At 54.5% G+C, this 21,038-nt stretch overlaps 1 protein-coding gene across 1 annotated transcript; it reads right to left on the bottom strand.

Annotated features, from left to right (window-relative positions):
- Positions 1-69: 69 nt before the first annotated feature.
- On the bottom strand, positions 70-20,631 carry CSF1 (colony stimulating factor 1). The gene is made up of 10 exons (XM_068964533.1): positions 20,544-20,631; positions 17,231-17,353; positions 15,779-15,841; positions 14,027-14,197; positions 10,032-10,179; positions 8,241-8,786; positions 7,765-7,895; positions 7,188-7,240; positions 6,807-6,865; positions 70-2,138 (listed from the first exon to the last, which is right to left on the bottom strand). The coding sequence occupies exons 1-9, from the start codon at positions 20,580-20,582 to the stop codon at positions 6,820-6,822; spliced, it is 1,320 nt and encodes a 439-aa protein (XP_068820634.1). The 5' UTR covers positions 20,583-20,631; the 3' UTR covers positions 70-2,138; positions 6,807-6,819.
- Positions 20,632-21,038: the final 407 nt, after the last annotated feature.

The raw sequence follows: 21,038 nt of genomic DNA on the forward strand, positions 1-21,038 counted from the left end.
ATGACTCACACATGGCAGCTTGTGCACTTCTTTTATTATTAAATATAAAAGCAGCTTCCTATTTTTTAAATAGATATTTAAATGACTTCATATAAAATAAATCACCACTTCCAAGTATAAAAACAAAATCTCACAGTGTGTGAGCCAATGTTCCCTCTCGACTTTCTCAGAGAAAAGAAGGGTTCCTGTGCAGGCAGCCAGATAGCCACCCAGAGAGGCTGCAGGGGCCCCTCCCACTCCTGGGTCACCAAGAGCACACAGTTTCTGTGATGGGTTGGATTCGCTTTCTTGATCTTTAAAATACTACACGTTCAAGGGGTGGGGAGTGAGGGAGGAATGTTTTTTCTGTATTTTTTTCCCCCTTCCGCTTTTAAATACAGAGTTTTTAGTATCAAATATAGAGTCTGTGACTAGGAAAATGGGCCTCCTGGGGAAAGTTCTCCACTGCCCTTTCCTCAACGGATAGCAACAGGGCAGGCAGGGACCAGAGGACCCTCACTTTCAAGGGCTGGAAGGGAAGCTCATAGGCCCCGGTCCAGTGGCCAAGTCCAACAGGATCTCGTGGTGGAGGGCCCGGAGCAGCAGGAGAGGAGGGACACAGTAGCACAAAGGCTGAAGGCAGTCTACTGGCCTGTCACCTGATGCCCAGAACTCAGAGCCGCAGCCACTGGCTGGTTGAGGGAGCTGAGGCCCTCAAGGCAGACTGGAAGCAGCTGCCTGGACTCTCCGAGTCCCTCTCCCACCCTGGCTCACCTGGTTAGAGAGATGATGCTAGTGAGGGGTGGGACGAGAGCTGGAGGGGGTCACTGCCTCCCGGGCTCCTGACAGGGACACCGCTCAGCCCAGGTGTCTGCTGACAGCATCCTTTGGACTGTGGTGGGAGCAGGGGCCTGGACAGGGAAAGAGGCCGGCCAGGGGTATCGGGGTGCTGACCCCTTGCCACACCTCAGGGGCAGGCCCTCAAATTCAAAGGCCTATTTGCTGTCAGAGCTCACCCTGCAGTCTCTCTCTCTGTGTCAGTGCCTCCCCTCCTTTCTTCCCTCCCTTTAATCATGTCCCTCTTGGGAATGTCAAAGTGCAAGATGCAGAAACCTGGGTGAACAACGCAGCCTAAAGACCAGCTCTGGCTGCCGGCCCTGGGAAGTTCTCCCACCCTGATCCATCCCAGGGAGTCGGAGCCGGGTCAGCAGAAGGTCAGGGCTCAGGGGCTCCCTCAGTCGACAGGCGAGGCCGGCTCGGGCGCTCAGTGCAGGAAGCTGGGGAGAGGCTGGAGGAGTGGGAGGACGGACAGGTGTTTGCTCTCCGGGATGGATGGGGCAGGCTGTTCAGCAGGCAGGTTCAGTATTCACAGTGCGATGGTTTCCTTCAGAGGAGAGGCTCTGCACAGCCTCCTGGAGGAGCTCTGGCAGGCCTCGGGGGACGGCGGGGCAGAGGCCAGCGCTTGGTCTTGCCCTGGGCATCCAAGCCAGGCCAGGCAGGTCCTGAGGGCCAGGTTGGCATCCCCTCTCTGCCTGGCTGCCGGCAGAGGGCACTGAGGCAAGTGGAGGGTACAGACCCGCTCCGGGCGATCAGTGCAGACCAGCAGGCCCAGAGGCCTACTCTTCCCGTCTTCTGGGCTACACGCCTTTACGGGAAATCCAACAACGCTGTCCCGCCCTGTGAACCTCATGCTTCTCTCTCTGGAGACAAGTCCCTGCTTGTCGGTGCTGGGATCCCTTGGCGGCAGGCAGGTCCTCTGACATGAAGGCTCTTCTCTTCCTCAGTGCCCACCCTGCTCTCCCATGTCCCATGGGCCTCCGGGTCCCTAGAGGGGAGTGGGCAGAGGACACAGCCCCTGAGGGGCAGAGGGTCCCCAGCTGGGCTTGGCAGCCTTCCTTAAGCAGATGGGAGCCTCCAGGGCCCCTGATAAATATCAGCAGCATGGGGGGCATCCTCCAGCCCTCTCTTAGTCAGTCCAGAGTCTGAGGGTCAAGGGCGGAGGAGCCCCAGCCTGGCTGCTCTGGTCTAGCTCTGCTCTCCAGGAGTCCAGGAGCTCTCATGGTGGGCAGGCCACATTCCCGGGAGAATGGTTGGGGAGGGGTGGTGGTGGCCGTCCCCACAGTATCTCCTCCCGTGGAGAGACTGTCCTGTGTGCCCAGCTGTAGGGGAGAGAAAGAAAGGCTGTCAGCTGAGTGGGAGTCAAGGGAGGGGTCGCTGAGGACATGGGTGGGCGAGCTAGAGCGTTCCTGTGGGCTGCTGGTGGTGCTGCAGACAGGACTTCCTCCCATCCTTTCTCTAGCCTTCCCTGCCACCCCAGACACCACAAGGGCCCTGGGCAGCTTTCTCTGGCAGCAGCCCAAGCCTCTGGACAGACTGGCCTCACCTCCTACCTCCTCCTGGGGAACCAGGGACCACAGGGGGAGGTAACAGAGCCTGGCAGAGGTCTGAGCAGAGCTGGGATGGGCATTACTCAAGTGTAGGGGTCTACCAAGGAGGGAAGGGAGCACTTCAGTGTCCTTAGATGCCCATCTCCCCTCCCACCACCCCCCGCTCCAGCAAGACCATCTCACTATCTTTGGTCTAAAAAAATCAAGAGCGAATCCTGCTAACTCTAGCAAAGAAGAGGAATTTCTCATTCCCACTCCACACCATTCATCACAGAGGTCATCACACACAATACTCAGGGCAGCAGGGCAGAAGTATCTGAAGGGAAAGAACTGGAGGAAGTTCCAGACAAGGAAACTCCCACCCTGCCATTTGGCCTGCTAAGCCCTAAGCAAGCCAGCCTCCTTCCGGATGGGCCAAGGGACTTGCCTCCCTGCATCATGCATAGGAGTCAGGGCCCTGCTGTCTCCAAGCCTTCCCCCATCCTTGTCCTCAGAATGCTTTGTTCCCAGAGCAGAAATCCCCTGGACTCCATCCAACAGTTTGACTTTGGCCCCTGTGCGGAGCTTCCCTCCCTGGCTATCCCTGGGCCCTACCAGCAAAACCCGTGATGGATAAGGAGGAAAGATGGGACCATAGCTTCTGGCTCCCAGCCCATTCCCATGCTCTGGAAGGCAGGCAGGGAAGACTATAAACTGGACATGAGCCATGCTCGGTATGGCTGGGCCACAGGCCCTGCTGGGGCCAGAAGGGAAGAATAACCAAGTGGGCAGGCCCCAGCCCACTGCCCCTGTTTCTTGGTTCCTTGGCATGGAGGGGTCAGGGTCCACATTTCCTTTCTGAGGGTCCCTCTCTCATACCTCTGCCTCTGTGCTTCCCCCTCTCATCAGGGCAGCAGTCTTCAGGTGGCCCTAAGGCTCCTGCTGCCTGGCCTGGAGACCACTTTAGGGCAGGATCCAAGTAAGGGTCTCTATGTGGCCCTGGCCCTGGATCACTCTCTAAGTGAAATCTTAAGGGGAGGAAGAAGAAAGCTTGGGAGGGCCTGAAATTAGGAGGCAGAGGGCCAAGGCCAAGAAGGGAGGCGGGCGACCAGTCAGAGGGTGGTGCAGCATTGAGCCATGAAGTCTCCAGGGACCTTGTTCCATCCTCTGCTTGGCAGTTCTGAGGGGTCTGCCTCATTCTCACAGCCCTGCCAGTGTCCCATCTGACCCATTTGAGTCCACCTAACCAACAAGGTGGCCCCCAGGAAGTGTTATCTCTTTCACATGAGTTCCACATGTGTTATATCTTAAAGAAAGAAAGAAAGTGAAGTCGCTTAGTCATGTCCGACTCTTTGCAACCCCATGGATTGTAGTCTACCAGGCTCCTCCTGCCATGGGATTTTCCAGGCAAGAGTACTGGAGTGGGTTGCCATTTCCTTCTCCAGGGGATCTTCTTGACCCAGGGATCAAACCCGGGTCTGCACATTGTAGGCAGACACTTTTACTGTCTGATACTGGGCTGGAAGAAGCACAAGCTGGAATCAAGATTGCTGGGAGAAATATCAATAACCTCAGATATGCAGATGACACCACCCTTATGGCAGAAAGTGAAGAGGAACTAAAAAGCCTCTTGATGAAAGTAAAAGAGGAGAGTGAAAAAATTGCCTTAAAGCTCAACATTCAGAAAACGAAGATCTGGCATCTGGTCCCATCACTTCATGGGAAATAGATGGGGAAACAGTGGAAACAGTGTCAGACTTTATTTTGGGGGGCTCCAAAATCACTGCAGATGGTGACTGCAGCCATGAAATTAAAAGATGCTTACTCCTTGGAAGGAAAGTTATGACCAACCTAGATAGCATATTCAAAAGCAGAGACATTACTTTGCCGACTAAGGTCCATCTAGTCAAGGCTATGGTTTTTCCAGTGGTCATGTATGGATGTGAGAGTTGGACTGTGAAGAAAGCTGAGCGCTGAAGAATTGATGCTTTTGAACTGTGGTGTTGGAGAAGACTCTTGAGAGTCCCTTAGAGTGCAAGGAGATCCAACCAGTCCATTCTGAAGGAGATCAGCCCTGGGATTTCTTTGGAAGGAATGATGCTAAAGCTGAAACTCCAGTACTTTGGCCACCTCATGCGAAGAGGTGACTCATTGGAAAAGACTCTGATGCTGGGAGGGATTGGGGGCAGGAGGAAGAGGGGACGACAGAGGATGAGATGGCTGGATGGCATCACTGACTCAATGGATTTGAGTTTGAGTGAACTCTGGGAGTTGGTGATGAACAGGGAGGCCTGGCGTGCTGCAATTCATGGGGTCGCAAAGAGTCAGACACGATTGTGCGACTGAACTGAACTGAACTGTTCTCTAAACAGGCTCCCCTGGTTTTGAGCATTTGGCAGATACCCTATCTCCCTAGGAGTGGCCCAGACCTGTCATTCTACATATGAGAAGACCCTGAAGTGCTTGCTTGCATTTGGCATGGGGTGTGACTAGAAATGTGAATGGGTTCTCCAGCTAGTCAGCCAGCCTGCCAATCGGCAATTTAGGCAAGCAGCCAGCTAGTCAGTTAGCCAATCAGCTTCATCAATCAACTAGCTAGTTAGGCAGTGACTAGCTAGTTAGTTGGTCAGAATCATCCATCCAGTTGGTCAGCCAGTCAGAATCAACTAGTTAGTTAGTTAACTGGTCAACCAGAAGGCTGGCCAGTCAGAGACAGTCAACCAGGGTCAATCAGCCAGACAGCCCTGAAGTCAATCAGTCAACATCTATTGAGTTCTTAGTGTGAAGCATGAAGAGGCCCTCTCTGTTTAGGACTCAGGATAGAAAAGAAAATGCAAAAAAAGTAGAAGACACAATCCCTGTGCTTCAGGAGCTTACAGACTCCTTAGGGGTACTCATACGCATAAAGATTTTTAAATGTATGAAAATAAATAACATCCAAGGAAGTACAAATCAATATACCAAGTTAAATACAAAAAAGATGAGTAGGAATTAAAGGAGCAACCAGAGGATGATGGAGACCATCAGGAAGAGCTGATTCCTGCAGGCTGATTGTGTTTTGAGGGGAAGGAAGGGAGGAGGGCTGTGGAGTGCCTGGAATTGGGGCTCCAGGGGTGAGGAGTGATAAGAGTCACATGTTTATCAAATACATGGGTGAAGACAACAGAAGGCACTCACTGATGTGCAGGAGACGTGCTGGGAGGGCTGTGAATACAGAATTAGGATTCAAAACAATTCCAGTTGGCTCGGGTGAGGGGCTGAAACCAACAAGGTGGTTTTTAACAAGGCGGAATATAAATTCCTGCACACTGGTTAAAAAAAGTTAAGTTCTCCGAGTACAGGATAGAGTCCACAGGTTTAGGGGAAATGGAACTAGGGTTCAATAGACCACAAGCTTAACATATGACAACAGAATGATGTGGTGGTTAAAAAACCAAAACAAGCAGTCTTAATTGGTACAAATAAAAGAACACTGTCCATGTCAAGGAAGGTAACGGTCCCTCTGAACTCTGAGCTGGTCAGACAATATTGGGGAACACTATGTCTAGAGCTGAGAGTCACATTTTCGGAGGGACATTGACAAACGAGTGTGTCCAAAGGAGGATGACCAGGATGGTGAGGGGTCTGAAAACCATATCATATAAGGAATGTTTAAGGGACTTGGCCACACTTCGCCTAGAGAATTCATAAAGGGGACATGGACACATGAGTTTAAATATCGGAAGGCTCTCATGAGGGAGGATGGGGAGGGGGCAGGAAGCCAATTCTGTTCAAATAAGGAAGGACTTCCCCACGGTGCTATTGGGACAGGGCAGGGAGCTTGCCTGTGGCTGAGAGTGTGTAACCAGAAGCTGGCTGACTCCCCATCAGGGATGCAGAGAGGGGAAGCCCCTCTGCAGTGGGATTCTAGACCAAATGACCCCCGAGAGCCCTTCTAGGACCACGCTTCTATGGCTCCATGATCTAAAAGCAGGGAGGCAGAAATGGTCTTCGCTGGGAGGAAGGATCCAATCAGGGTGCACATAGAGAGGAAAATGGCAAGAGGTGTGTGTGAGGGGCTGCTGCTGGAGGAGCTTGGGAGCCAAGCTGAGAATGTCGAGTGGAAGTGGTTCGTGACGCAGAGATGCTGAAGTTCCTCTGGAGGCTGAAGACTTTACACAAACAGTTTGGTTGCTCTGGGATGAAAGATGGCAGCAAAAGTCAAGGCTCAATGCAGAAATAATAGCCTGATTAAGAATTAACATTGCCTGACCTCAGATGGGGTGGAGGGAGTGAAGCAGTGATAGGAGGCCTGAGGACCTGGGGAGCAGAGGGTTGGCCAGACTTGGTGACAAATAGAAAAAGGAGTAGCAGAGAGAGAGAGAAGGGAAGTTGGTGGTGCAGCAAACAAGTTAGGGTGAGTGGAAAATTTGGGTGTAACCAGTTTTAAGGAGTGGAGAGAGATCCAGATCAGAGTCTTACCTTAGGATTCTGTCTACACTGGCAGCTCCTCCTGTCTGTCCTTCTCCTGGGTCAGGAGGCTGTGGGCAGAGCACAGGGCTGGTATAAGACTTCAGCAGAGGCCAAGGAGTGAGGGAACCCCCAAACCCTCACCCACATGCTCCAGCCCTCTCAGATTTGGGAGACCAGAACTGCCTAACCCTAAGAAGAAATTAGGAAAAATCCCAGATATCTAGGGAAGAAGAGACATGCTTCCTTCTCACCACCCACCCCCGCATCCCGTTCTGAGCTTCATTTCCTTAGAGCAAGCAGCAGAATGTCTCCTCCAATTCCAGATGGAAAATAGATGCCAAGACAGCACCCGCTCTGTACCTACCAGAGCCCCCTCCCCCAAACTCTCACCTGCCCTCTGGTTGCTCCATGGGAGAATCCACCATCTGTGGCTCTCGATGGCTCTGGGGGCAGAAAAGAGCTGGCTCACTGTGGATCTGGGGGAGGGTGGGGGGCCAGGGTGGGGGGCCATGGCCCCATCCTCAAACAGGGCTGCCCTGGGGCTCTATGAGAGAGTTACCCAGGTCTTCCTTCAGCCAGAGGGCCAGAGGGCTTCCAGAGGCCTCTCCTGTCCTGGGACTCCTTACCCCCCAGCTCTGCAAAGTCTCCAGGAATGCCCTGCCCTGCACAGGCATCACTTTCCTCCGCCGTCTCCCTTCTAGGTTCTCACCACACTGTAGCCCAGGAAGAATGTCTTCTACTCCTCTGCCCCCGTCCCTTTGGTCAGTCTTGCAGCCTGAGCCTTCCCCATTCTTGAAGAAACCCTCCACTTCAACCTCCCACCCTCTGTGCTCAGTCAACTTCCTGTCTCTCAGAAGTTGACTGTTCAACCCAGCCTGAACCCAAGTCATCCTCTGTCCTGTTCCCGTGCTCAGGCTGTGCCCCAGCCCATGGGATGCCCTCCTCTCCCCAATGGGGCTCTTCTTACCCGCCGCCGCCGCCTGTAGAACAGGAGCCCGCCGACGGCCAGCAAGACCAGGATGATACTGGGCACCAGCAGGCGGAAGACAAAACCAGGGAGCTGGGGGTTGGAGGCTTCCTTGTGCTGCCTCTCATGGCCTGTGTCAGTCAAAGGAACGGAGTTAAAACGGGCCGGGGGCCTGGCCGCCCCCTCACTTGCTTGTCCTCCTTTCAGCTCTGCGAGACTCCTCCGGTCCCTGGTGCTCCTCCTGCCTTCCAGCTCCCCAAGGGACAGCACGTGGCCCCAGGAATGGCTTCTGGGGAGCTTTGGCTGAGAAGAGGGGGCGGAGGGACTGCTGAGGCCTTGCGGGCGCAGTGCTGGGGTCTTGGCCAAGCCTGGCTCCTGGTGGTCTCTGGGCGAGGCAGAGGGACGTTCTGTCTTCTCAGGTGTGTGACTCCAGGCCTCAGTGGGTCTCATGGGGCCCAGTGTGGGCAGGTGTGTGCTAGTTACATCCGCAAGCCGCAGCCCCTTTCCTGATCCAGAGAGTGCTGAAGATGCTGGGAGGATGTGACTGGGGCTGACAGGCTCTGCCTGGACGCTGCGTCCTCCCAGACTGTGGAAGGAAAGCTCTGCCCCTTGGGGTATAGTTCCCTCACTAGCCTCTCCAGAGGCCTCTTCCAGGGCCATGTTAGCACCCAGCAGAGAGTCAAGAATGTCTTCCATCCCAGTGACATGGGCTCCAACCGAAGGGCCAGGCTGAGGAGAATCTCCAGTGGGACGGCCCTCAACGCGTGGGGTCTCTGGCGACTCAAAGCTCTGGCAGGTGCTCCTGGGTGGTCGCTGCTTGGCACTGCCCGGGTCCACTGTGCGAAGGGCCTGCTCTCTGGGCAAGAGGGAGCTGCCGTCTGTTGCCTCAGAGTCAGCCCAGGTCAAGCCAGCCATAGGGGCTGTGGAGGGGGTGGGGGACTGCTGAGGGGAGACAGAGGCCAGGTCACTGCTAGGGGTGGCTTTGGGGTACAGGCAGTTGCAATCAGGCTTGGTCACCACATCTGAAAGAACCACAGAGAGAAGGAGAGAGAAGGATGGGGAGGAGATAGAGTCACCGGCCTCCAGCACAGCTTTCCCAGAGGGATGGAGAGGGGGTGTGGGTCTGGGGGCTCCCCTCAGGCCCTAACTCAGCCCTGGGGCTGAGGTGAGGACAGGACTGGAGCCAATGCTCATGACACAGGCTTTAGACAGGAAAGGAACAAACTGCAGGAAAAGAGCAAAGAGTGGGGTTTAGACACACAGGTTGGGGGACAGGGTCAGGGAAGACCAGAAAACTGCCCTTTCTGGAGATCCAGCTGGCCAGACGCCAAGCCAGGGGTGACAATAGCCAGCCAAGATGTTGAGTAGTGGCCTCTAACACAAGACACCCTCAAGCCCCAAAGACACTGTTGGTTGGAAAGCGGCAAGGTGGGTTCATGCACAGCAGGGGGCTACACAGCCACGCCCACAGGCGGGAACAGGCTGGGGCTGGCCTGTGGCCAAGGCTTGAGGCCTTGGGGTTGAAGCGACGAGACTGGACTTGGCCATTTGGCAGGTCGCAGGGCCTCAGCCCTTGCCTTGGGGAGCAAGGTTGAATGTAGGCGGGTACACGTGGCACAGGACGCAGAGACGAGGACAATGCAGGGTACATATGTGCGCAGCTGGGCCAGCACTGCCAGGGTTTGAATGACGCTCAGACTTCAAATCCAATCTTGTCCCTTGAGGGGACACTCAAGGCGTCCTGGGGACTTCTGGAGCCAGGCTATCCTGGTGATTCACAGCAGGGCTCCTGGAGCAAGCCCTGACTCCTGGATGGAGCCTCTGCTCTGTCCACGGAACCCCCCGTACGTTCAGCCAGCCTGCAGAGCCAGTGGGAAAGCTGCCATGCCTACAGGGCTCTCTGAGAGGGCCCCCTTTTCCATTCCCTGATCTCACAGCCACCAGCTTGATCCTTTCTGATGCCTCAACATGCAGACATACGTAGGTGTGCATGCACACACATGTCAGAAAAGACATGTGCCTAGGACCACTCAGAGGTACACGAAGCCACATACGTACACAAAACAAGCACGTCTACACACAGGAGCACACGAGTAGCAGCCAGGCTGCCTCCCAGGGGTCCCTCCAGCCTGATGCGCCACCACCACCCCCCCTGCCCCCCACCGCCAACCCAGTGAACCTCTGCTCCACTCACCCTGCCCCAGCCCCGCACTCTGCTCCACTCACCCTGCCCCAGCCCCACACTTGCTGGCCCCTTCCGTGCTTACCATGGCTGGAGCATTTAGCAAAGCTGTTGTTGCAGTTCTTGCTGAAAACGTTCCAGTCCTTTTTAAGGAGATTTTTTGTTTCATTAAAGACATTCTTGATCTTCTCCAGCAACTGGAGAGGCGTCTCATGGAATGTTCGGACACAAGCCTGGAAGGAGAGCAGAGCCCCCTTGATGAGAATAAGCACTGGTCCCATGTCTCTAGCTTGTTTGTCAAACTCCCTTGGCCTTTCTCACATCCATCTTCTTTTTCTCTTGTTTTCTCCCTGCTCTCTACCCCAGTTTGTAGGACCCCTATGTCCTAAGGTCGGAAAAGGCAATGGCACCCCACTCCAGTACTCTTGCCTGGGAAATCCCATGGACGGAGGAGCCTGGTAGGCTGCAGTCCATGGGGTCGCTAAGAGTCGGACACGACTGAACGACTTCACTTTCACTTTTCACTTTCATGCATTGGAGAAGGAAATGGCAACCCACTCCACTATTCTTGCCTGGAGAATCCCAGGGACAGAGGAGCCTGGTGGGTTGCCGTCTATGGGGTCGCACAGAGTCGGACACGACTGAAGCGACTTAGCAGCAGCAGCAGCCTGTCCTAAGGTGGTGAGATTTATCATTTATTCATGGCTCCATTTAACACATAGTTATGTGCCAGGCTACCTGCTGCTGCTGCTGCTAAGTCGCTTCAGTTGTGTCCGACTCTGTGCGACCCCATAGGCGGCAGCCCTGGGAATCGTGTAATGAATGAGAGAGAGGTGGTCCCTGGCTAAGCTGGACATTGAGTTCATCAGGTCACCAGCATTGTTACAAGTGCAGTGAGTCCTAAGAAGAGTTATCTGAGAGTGTTTAACAAGGGGAACTAAATGAGGGCTGGGGGGAATCCCCAAGGAACTGACTAAAAGATGAGCAAGAATTAACAAGGAAAGGAGGTGGGGTTGGAGAGAGCTGTCCAGGTGGTGGGAATAGACTGTGCAAGAAGAACCTGAAATGTTAAAAGATGAAAAAGAAGGCTAGAGTAGGCTATAGCGCAGCCATCCAGGAGGAGAGTGGCCAGAGGTGCAGCAGAGAGAGGTCAGCGAGGACCAGGTCCTGTGGGGCCTTGTTGGCCGTGTCAAGAACCGTTAACCTTATCCACAGAGCAAAGAAAACTTCTGGGCCATGCTGGGGAGGTGGGTGGAGCCTAAGACTCTAATCCTTTAGAAAGAGCATCATTTGTGGTGAGGAGAAAGGTGTGGGGCTGTGGATCCTTCTCTGGTTTGGTGTATCTTGACAGGAGAGCCCAGGCTGCCCCCGTCCTGTCTGCTGAGCTGCTAGTTTCTCTTCTGCTCACGGGACCTAGGCCCCCTACACCCGCTGGGGCTCTGAGAACATCACACTCCAGGTTTTCCCCCCTCCCCTTGAGCTGCTCCATGCCCCCCTCCACTTGACTTTCAGAGGCTGGCCTTCCACTCACCCCACCCCCATGGCTTCACTGCATCTATAGCCCGCCTGCTGATGACTCCCAGGTCCTTCCTTAAACTGAGCTGCACAGGGAAGAACTATGGGCTTTACTAGGCACTGAAGTCCTTGAAAGCACCACTGGATGCCCAGGGGCTGTGCACAGTAGGTCCTCAGTAAATGTTTATTAGATAAAGGAGAGCGGAACGCAGGAGTGGGAAGCCCCGGGCTTGGCTTCATTACTCACCAACTCAGCAACACTGGCCAAACAAACTTTCCAGCCTGGGTTCATCCCCTTGTTTGTCAAATCAAAACGATAATCCCTGCCTGCCTCCCTGCCAGGGCGACTGTAAGGAAGAGGTGAGCTCTCTTCCTCTTGTCTTTCTTACAAAAATATCTGTGTTCTTCATACCTCACCTCATACGTCACAGAGAAAACAAGGACAGAATGTCCTGGTGTCTACCTGTCTCAACAGAGTCAGTGGCTTTTCGCCTCCCAAGCCCTGAATCCCTCCCCTGCCAGCTCCTCAGGAGACCTGCTCCTCTAGCTTCACCCGCTCCCTACCTCCCAGCATCCCTGCCATGTGCAGGGCAGGTGGCTTGCTAAAATACAGATTCCAAGGCCCACCCACAGGCCTAGTGAATCAGACTTTCTAGGGGTACATACTGGGAATTTGCATTTAAAAGTTTGTGTGTTTTTTTTTTTACTAGAAGTTATTTGAGTTTTTATTTGTTTAAAAGGAAAGGTGTTTTGGAATTGGCAATTTTTAAATGAAGACTTCCTTTTGCTTTTATCATTATTATTAGCCACACCATGAGGCACGCGGGATCTTAGTTCCCTGACCAGGGATCGAACCCACACCCCTTGAAGTAGAAGTGTGAGTCCTAACCACTGGACCGTCAGGGAAGTCCAGGAATCTGCATTTTAAACAAGCTCCACAGATGATTCTTATGAACCTCAACCTTGGAAAACCACAAATCTAATACTTCTCTTATTTAAAAATCTTTCCTTTCTCCATCCCACCCACCCTCCAGCTAGCTCTCTTTTCCTACATTTTTTTTTTTTTTTGAGCCACGTTCTTCCACAGTGGTGTCCCCACTTCCTCACTCTCTGTCCATTTGCTCTGGCACCTGCCTCCAACATCCACATTGTCAAATCCATCAGACACTTTTCAGCTCTTCTCCTGCTTGACGTCTCAGACCCCGGTTGATAAAGGTGACTGCTTTTCCCATCCTGAAATGCTCTTTTACACAGGCTCAGTGATCCCACGCTCTCCTGGGTTTCCTCCCACCCCTTATGCTGTTCTTCAGTCTCCTTGCCAGGCCCCCTTCCTGTGCCTGACTTCTAAATAAATGCTGAGATTCCTGGGCCTGTTTCTCTTCTCACAGTTGGCAATGTGTGCCCCAGCCTGAAACTCCTGTCCTTCCCCTGCTGTGTCCCACTTCAGCATCACCAGAACTCTACGGGCTGCCGACAAAACCGTTGTTGTTCTTTTCTCCCCTCAGCTCCACGTGGCCACTGTATTACCAAATCCCCCGGCTCTTTCTCTAAACTCGGAAGGTGTCCCCTGGCCTCACCTTCACTGCACAAACCTAGTCCAGGCTGCCTGGACTTGCACCTCCTGCTGGCTGCTCAGCCTCCATCCCTGATCCCTACACACCCTTGCCAGCACAGCAGCCAGAATGGTCTCACAGTGCAAGCTAGACTAGGTCCCTTGGAGAAGGAAATGGCAACCCACTCCAGTACTATTGCCCGGAAAATCCCATGGATGGAGGAGCCTGGTAGGCTACAGTCCATGGGATCGCAAAGAGTCGGACAAGCACACGACTGAGCAACTTCACTCACTCACACTTGAAACAAAATCCCACATTTTTTAGACCCAGCTGATCTGGGTCACCCAGATGGGAGATCCAGGCTCCCACCTCCATAGCCCTCTTGCCTTCACTCCCAGGCCTTGGCCATGCCAACCACGCTGGGAGGGCCTGAATGTGCATACTCCTGCTCACCAGGGCTCTGTGCCCAGCGTTCTCTATTCTGGAACACTCTGACCACTTTTCATGCTTCCTAACTCTTACTCATCTTTGAACCTCGAGTGAGTATCTTTTTACTCAGAAGCCTTCCCTGTCTCTTCTTCCCCACTGCCTTTTAAATCCAAGTCCCATTTCTCTCTTCTGGAGCCCCACATACTTCTCCTTCCTGGCTCTCTCCCTCACCTCCTCTGGTCTTCCCTTTCTGGCTTGCTTTCTGTGATGCAGTCATTGCCACTTTACTTCTACTTTATTTATGTATTTTGTTAACTGTCTCACCACCCTCACACCAAGCTCCCAGAGGCTGGGGACCATGTGGTTCCTGCTCATGAGGAACATCAGCAAGGCCTAGTACTGTCCCTTCTGCACTGTGAGTCCTCAGCAGAGGTTGGTGGAATGAATATGTGAGTGAGCGCAAGTGAGCCATGACCTGGGGTGAGGCCAGTGAGCATCTCTGTGCTTACAGGCAGGGATGGTACCACCGCAGCTGCCCTCTGCCCTCTCTCTCTCTGTGCCCCCAGCTCCAGGGCCCTCCTACCTTGTCCTGCTCATCATAGTCCATGGTGAAGCAGCTCTTCAGCCTCAGAGAGAGTTCCTGGAGCTGGACAATGGCTTTGGCATTGGGGGTGTTGTCTTTGAAGCGCATGGTATCCTCCATTATGTCTTGCACAAGGAGAAATGCCTTCTTAAGGTAGCACACGGGATCATCCTGGAAAGTAACAACCTGGAGTTTATGACCTGGCTGACGCCTCCTGGGAGCTCAGGCTCTGTGCTGGATACCCGCCTCCCAGACAGACTGCCCTACCACCGCTCCTGAGGAGAGGACCATCCACTCCAGAAGACAGAGAACACTGCCCTCAGCTGGCTTCCACTCTCCCTTGCTGGGATCTGACACTACTGGGGATTGCATTCCTTACCGATTCCCTTTCCTAGAGGGAAGGAAATGTGGATTCCGACCAGAGTGGTCCTTGGATTTCTGAAAGGTGAGCTCAGATTGAAGATGCATCGCTAGGGTGGGCTCTGAGGAATGTCTCTCTTTCTGTCTCTGGCCCTCTTTTGGCTTGCTTTCACAAGAAGCTCTTTACCATACGGCTCCTTCTAATCCTCCCAGCCACAGGGGTGCTGGAGACTACCCCAGGGTCCAAAGAATAACCTCCGTGTTTTGTCTCCCTAAAAAGATGGTGGATGCCTCAATGAAGACTCTGCTTTAGCTCTGTATTCCTAGTACCTGGTCCGATAGGTTCCTTGTAGTAAATGCTTGGTGAGGTGGGAGTGAGCAAGTGAGTGGAACACTGAGGTTACTCCTCGGACCGTGAGATTGGTCTCCAGTTCTAACAGAAGTGTGTTTGGGTCAGGTGTGCAGAAGCTCAGAGATGGAAGCAAACCCTGGCCATGATGGTGATTTTGTATCAGGCAAGAAGATAAATAGGTGTGGTATAAACGCTGGGGTGGGGACAGCTGGAAAGGCATTACAGGCATCAGAAAGAGCATGAGCAAAGGCTTGGAGGCAGGAAGGGACACAGAATGGGGTAGTGGGTTGGGCTGTGTGATGGAGACTGGAACTTGTAAGCCCAGGCTAGACAACCAAAGCTTTCCCCTGGAGTGAGGGGGTCTCCAGGTTCAGGAAAGGCAGTGAAGATAACAAATTGTGGTTCAGAGCGCTCCCCCCAGTGGTGGGAAGAGGAGTGCACTGGAGGAGAGGAGGCCATTTAGGAGGTTCTTGAAATTGTCCAAGCAACTGATGGGGTTGGGTCCCAGAACCGAGAGATCCTGAGGAGTAGAACCAGCATCACTCAGTATCTGGTTGGGTGTGGGATAAGGAGGAAGAGGGAAAGGGCTGGACTGATCCCCTTGGCTGCTGGTCTGGCTGTTAGATGGAGGTGACGTCCTTAAGCAAAGCGTGTGACCCAGAAGAAGTATTGGTTTGCCTTAGGCCTTAGAGCCTGCCTTCCTGGGTTCAAATCAGGCCTCCACTGCTTCCAAGCTATGCCCTCTCCCCTGACCTTTCATAAACATGATGAGTGAACCATTTGATCCCAAATGTGGTTGGGATCAAAAGTGCCTGACACATTGTAAGACTTTGACATGTGCCAAGCCAGGAGAAGGGCACAGCAGGGAACTTGAGCCCAGGACCCTGACCAACCCTGGACCCTGGCACCCCAGACTTGGGCACCCAGGGGTCCTCACACACATACCCTGCACAGCTCTAGGATTTTTCCTGCCTGCATATACCCACCCTGGTAAGGGCATACATATGGGCCCATGGGCTTTGTAAAGAGCCATAACTCACCAACTGCTCCTGGTCTACAAACTCGAAGGAAATTTGGCACGAGGTCTCCATCTGACTGTCAATCTGTAAGAGAGAGCAGGCTAGTGGTGGCAAGTGTCTGCAGTTCCACTGAGCTTGCCTAAGAATGGGGACTAGAGTTTTTGGATGGAAACTAGAGTTTCTGGGGTTTGATCCTCATCCACCTCCCCAAACCATACATGAGATGACAGAGCTAAGGCTAGGGGAAGACTTGTGACTTCCATATGGCCAGGGGAGGGCTGGAGAAGAACAAGAAGTCTCTGTCTTGTACCTCCTACTTTATGAAGTCTGACAGATGCCAGTTTATTATAAGGAAGAACTGTCTAATGCAGGATAGAGGACATAATCTCCTGTGGGGGGTAGTGAGCTCCGTGTCCTGGGAGGAATTTAAGCAGAGGTTAGACAAGCTCTAGGAATTCAGGATATATACGGACTGGGGCTAGATGCCCTTATAGCTGCTGCTGCCCTTCAGAGCTGTGGTTCTGTGATTCTGAGCCTCAAAGAATGCAGCGATTCTTGGTCAACTTTGTATTGCTACAGCAGCTACATACAGGAGGGAAAGCACAGGGGGCAAGAGAGACAGGGGGCCAGCCCACAGGCCCCAAACTCAAGGCCCTGGAGCTGACCTTAGCCAGTGGGGTTCCACCTTGCCTTCCTGGCCAGAGGGGTGGCAAATTCTCTTCTGAGCAGGACAGCAGTCATGATAGCAACCTGATTCTGCCGGTTGGGTGAACTCCGGGAGTTGGTGATGGACAGGGAGGCCTGGTGTGTTGCAATTGGCGGGTCGCAAAGAGTTGGACAAGACTGAGAGACTGAACTGAACTGAACTGAACCATGCTAGGAATTATTGACATCTCTGCTGGCCTGATGAGGGTGAGGCATGGGTTCCTTCAAGGCCTGGGTGAGCAGGCCATCCCAGCCTCAGGGTTCGGGCAAGAGCCAGGGAAGTGTCGGGATAGGGCCGGGAGTCAGCCAGGAGCCTCCCTTCCAAATCTGGCTGAGGCCCTGGTGCCAGGATGGCGGCACATCTGGGAGTCCAGGAGCTAGAGGCAACATTTGGACACAGAAGGCAGACTGGGCTGGCTCCTCGAGGGAAGCATCCCATCGAGGGGGAGCAGGCTTTACAAGCCTTTTCAGAGTCCTTGATGGACATTCTAGGCCATCATTAACCCAGGCAACCAGCTAGAAGCCTACCCTGTCCCCTGCCTTCAGGAGAGCTGGAGAGGGCTTCAGGATTGGGGTGGGTGAGAGGTCAGAAGCATTGACCTTTAGAAGGTCAATGAGAAGAACATCCGTGGAGCTAGTGGGAGCCACAAGCCACATCCTGCACCGCCGTTCTCCTCTCCTCTGCCTACAACCCCTCTCTTTGGCCCTGTTCCCTGCCTCCATTTCCCCAGTGGGGAGAAGCTGGGGTAGTCAGGGCCACACACTCACCAGCTGCTGCAGGAACAGCAGGTGTCCGTTCCCAATCATGTGGCTACAGTTCTCCGACACCTCCTCAGTAGCACCACTGCTCACCAGGAGACAGGCCAGCAGCAGCAGACGGCCCAGCCATGTCTGTGAGAGAGAGGGCATCATTTCTCCCCAGCTCTCTCACACTCCCCAGGAACCACCCTCCCCTGCTGAGGATGGAAAAACAAGGACCTCAGACCTACAGTGCTACAGGCTCGGCCTCTCATCCCAGAATACAGCATTCCCAAAGTCACCTTCCTCAAGATTTCCTAAGAACCACACACAACCCTGCTCTCCCTTGATAACAACCCAAATGTCACCTCCTCCAAGAAGCTTTCCTAGATTAACCCAGGCCAAGCCACTCTACACACTGAATTTCTAATGAGGACATGGGAGTTGTGCCTGCCAGTCTAAATGCCAGTCACATAGGAAACTCCTCGAATGCAGGACTTGCTTCTACCCATTATTCTGACTCTGCAACGTCAAACACTGAGCCAGGCATCTTGGGAGCTGCCCACTCCTCTCAAGTTCATGTTCCTACACTGGCTGGCTTCCACACTTGGAGCCAGAGACATCTCTCTGGGCCCAGCCCTTCCTCCTACCTGATTCCACATGTGTCTGGCTCTAATAGAAAAACCAGGGGCCCAAACTCAGTTTCACTGGGAACCTATCCTGCATCACAGACCTTTGGAGCCCTAGGGCTGTGTGTCAAGAAGAGCCCAACTGATTAATCAGAGGCAGCAGTGCCAACTTTAGACCATCCCTGGCTGGCACCTACCTATCGGAGCCCCATCAGGCTCTGCATCCAGCCTGACAGCTCTTATCATTGCAAGAACATTTTCTGAGATCTCTCCCCTCTTTCAGCACCCCCCTGACCCAGTAGCTGCTCGTCCCCAGAGTGATGGATGAGCTCCTGACACCCTGTCATTCCACTTCCCTCCTTCTTGCCAAGGTCCCCTTAGCCCTCTCCCTGGCTGTAGGTACCCCCTTCTCCAGCCAGAGGCAGAGAAAGACTCTTGGGCTGTCTCTCCCAAGCTGGATGTCGCCTCCTGGCACATCAGGGGAAATGCTGTCAGGGTGGGGTGTAGGCTGGTACCTTCCTGGGTTCTGGGCTCTGCATTTTAATTCAGATGCTGAGACAAATAGCGCAAACAAATAGTGCACTGGAGGCTGTGAAGCAGCCCACAACAACATGCTGATTTACATAGAACTAAAAGCCTAAGATGTTTGTCAGCTCTTACCAGGGAGGAGAAGCCCTGGCTGGGCTCCAGGGAGGTTGCGGGGAGGAGAGGCCACATTAAGACCTTCAAAGATGGGGGGGTGGGAGGGTGGGTAGAGAGGTGGGGGGGGTGGGTAGAGAGGTGGGGGGGTGGGGGGAGTTGATGGCAGAGAGAGGAGGGGGAAGGGGGGCCTGGAGGAAAGAGGCTCGGGATGGCCCAGTGCTGTTCAGCACCAGGGTCTGGTGAGGGTCCTGGTCTGACCTGGGCAAGGCAGACTGTGGAAGAGAGAAAAGAGTCATGGAGGGAACACTGGGCTCTGTTGGGTGGTAAGGAGGGAGTTCTGGGTGGGAATGGCTGTGCCAGCCCTCAGGAACCTGCACTTCAGGACCCACGGGAAGATACTGGGCCATGCAGAAGGTATGTCTCTGCCCCAGGCTGGTTGCCCCTGAGGCTCCAAGCCTCAGGTATCAGTGGTTTGGAGGAAAGGGTCCATGGGGAAGGGGATGCTCAGGAAGATAGCTTTGTCACAGACAATTTAAGATATTGATGTTTGAGGGCAGCCAGGAGAGGGCAACGCTTAACCCTAAAGGCTGCCTGGCTTCTGGAGTTATTTCAAGCATCAGTGTGGGGAGTGTACAGCCACCATGTGGGAGGCTGGCTTTGAAGGTGGCAAAGGAGACCACCCCTGCACCTGGGGCCTTGACGTGGCCTGAGAGGAGGAGCTGGACAGGTACCCAAGGGTTAACACTCTAGCTTGTGTCTGGCTGGGCTGGCTCTTCTCCCCCCTCCTTTCTTCTTCCCACCCACCAGCTTTGGCCTCTGGGGCAGCCCTAGGAATCTCTGCTTCAGGCTCAGAGAGACTCTGGGACATAGCCCAGCCACCCATCCTCACCTGCTTCTCACCATGTCCCAAATTCCCTAGCAAAATGGTCCCTGGAGAGACCTTAGCATGAGTGGAACCTCAGGCTGAGGGTCTAAAATCAGCCTCTTTCCTTCCACGTTTACCTTCCTCCTCTTTCCTCACCGTCTCACTTCCAGCCCCTATTTGTCTTGTTGCCGTCACCTCACCCTTCCTGACTTCCCCTCCTAACCCCATCTCATCTCTTTCAGCTGGCTCTTCCTCCTCGTGGAAGGACTTGTCCCTATCACCCTACTTGCAACCTCCCTCCCTTATCCTCGGAATATTTTTCTGCTTCTCACGCTGCCCCCCGCCCCCCACCAGGTTTCTCCTCTAGAATTCCTCAGAGGCAAACCCACTGGCAGGGTTTGCCTTACTGTCCATTAATGGAGTCACTCTGCACCATCTAGCAGCTGCCCCAGCTACAGCCCATGGTTAGAGCAGGGCGGTGGTGAACCACAGTTCTGCAACCCCAAACCTTCCTTCCACCTCCTTTACCATCATCAAGCCCAGGAGCTCCCCGACTGACTGAACCTGAATCTGCAGGAAGATCCAGAGCTGGCACCAGGCAACTCTGGTACCCCCATCCCCCACAAAACGGACTTGATCCAGCCACCCAAGTACCCAACAGCTCCTGTCTGTGAGCTGGAACAAGTAGTGGCTTGCCCAGCTCCTTCCTTCTGCCTTGCATTCTCTAAGTTGGATGGCACCTGAACTTTCCCCATTCAGAAGCGCCCACTCCCCAGCAGGACCTAGAAGCATGCGTATGGCCCGTGTGGAATGCCCACTGGGCAGGCGCCACCCTCAGGCGCACAGCCATTCTGCCTGTCCCTGGGCGGTGGAGAGAGTCTAGGACGGAGCTTCTGTCCCTTGACTGCAAACCCCTCTCCTTTGCCCGCAGGTGGCTCTGCGTGCCTCTCCCTGCAATGGGATAAGCAGTCTTCCCTTCCCCAAAGAGGTGCCGCAGCCCCAGGAGCAGCTGCAGGGCCGCTTCTGGTCCCAGCCCCAGCGCAAGAGGGGCCTCGCGCAGTCGGCGTGCAAAGATGGGCCCGGTGCCGGGAGACGGAAGAGCCTCGGCGGTCGGCGCGCGCTGGGCAGTGGGCTCTGAGGAGCCGCGCTGCGCCGCCAAGCTCCAGTCCCAGCCCGGCCCGGGCCCGGCGCCGCGGCGATCGCTTACCGTGGGAGGGCAGCGCCCGGCGGCGCCCCGCGCGGTCATACGGGCAGCTGGGTCCCGGCCGGGCGCGTCGGCCGCCCTCGCTCTGCTGCTCGCTGTCTTGATCGCTGGCCGCTGCAGAGTCCGCGCCCTGGCCGAGGGCCGCGCTGCTGACCCGGGAGTGTAGAGGGACTCGCGGCGGCGCGCGGAGCACCCAGACAAACTTTCACTTTCCCCGAGCCGGGCTCCACTGGCCAGCTCCTCGGCACAGCCTTTTAAGCGGACTTGTGAGGCATGTGCTTTATGGGAAATCACCTTGGACAGGCGCCAGACACACACACACACGCACACACACACAGGCGCGGGCGCACTGACAGACACACACACTCCGGAGGCCCACTGAACGCCTCCCCGCCCCCACCCAGCGGGCCGGTCTTCTCCGTTTGTCTTCCAGTCGCCCTGTGTGCTGCGCTCAAAGCCAAAGCCTTCAAGAAAGTAACGCGGGCTCCGCCGCCTCCC

This window comes from Capricornis sumatraensis, chromosome 2 (genome assembly GCF_032405125.1).
Source record: "Capricornis sumatraensis isolate serow.1 chromosome 2, serow.2, whole genome shotgun sequence".
NCBI classification, from domain to species: domain Eukaryota; kingdom Metazoa; phylum Chordata; class Mammalia; order Artiodactyla; family Bovidae; genus Capricornis; species Capricornis sumatraensis.

Excerpts from the sequence above, each read along its gene's own strand:
- CSF1 (XM_068964533.1), bottom strand. The coding sequence starts at position 20,582 with ATGACCGCGCGGGGCGCCGCCGGGCGCTGCCCTCCCACG. Across the intron at positions 15,842-17,230 it reads TGCTGTTCCTGCAGCAGCTG|ATTGACAGTCAGATGGAGAC; the intron begins GTGAGTGTGTGG and ends TCTCTCTTACAG. Across the intron at positions 14,198-15,778 it reads TTGTAGACCAGGAGCAGTTG|GATGATCCCGTGTGCTACCT; the intron begins GTGAGTTATGGC and ends GTTACTTTCCAG.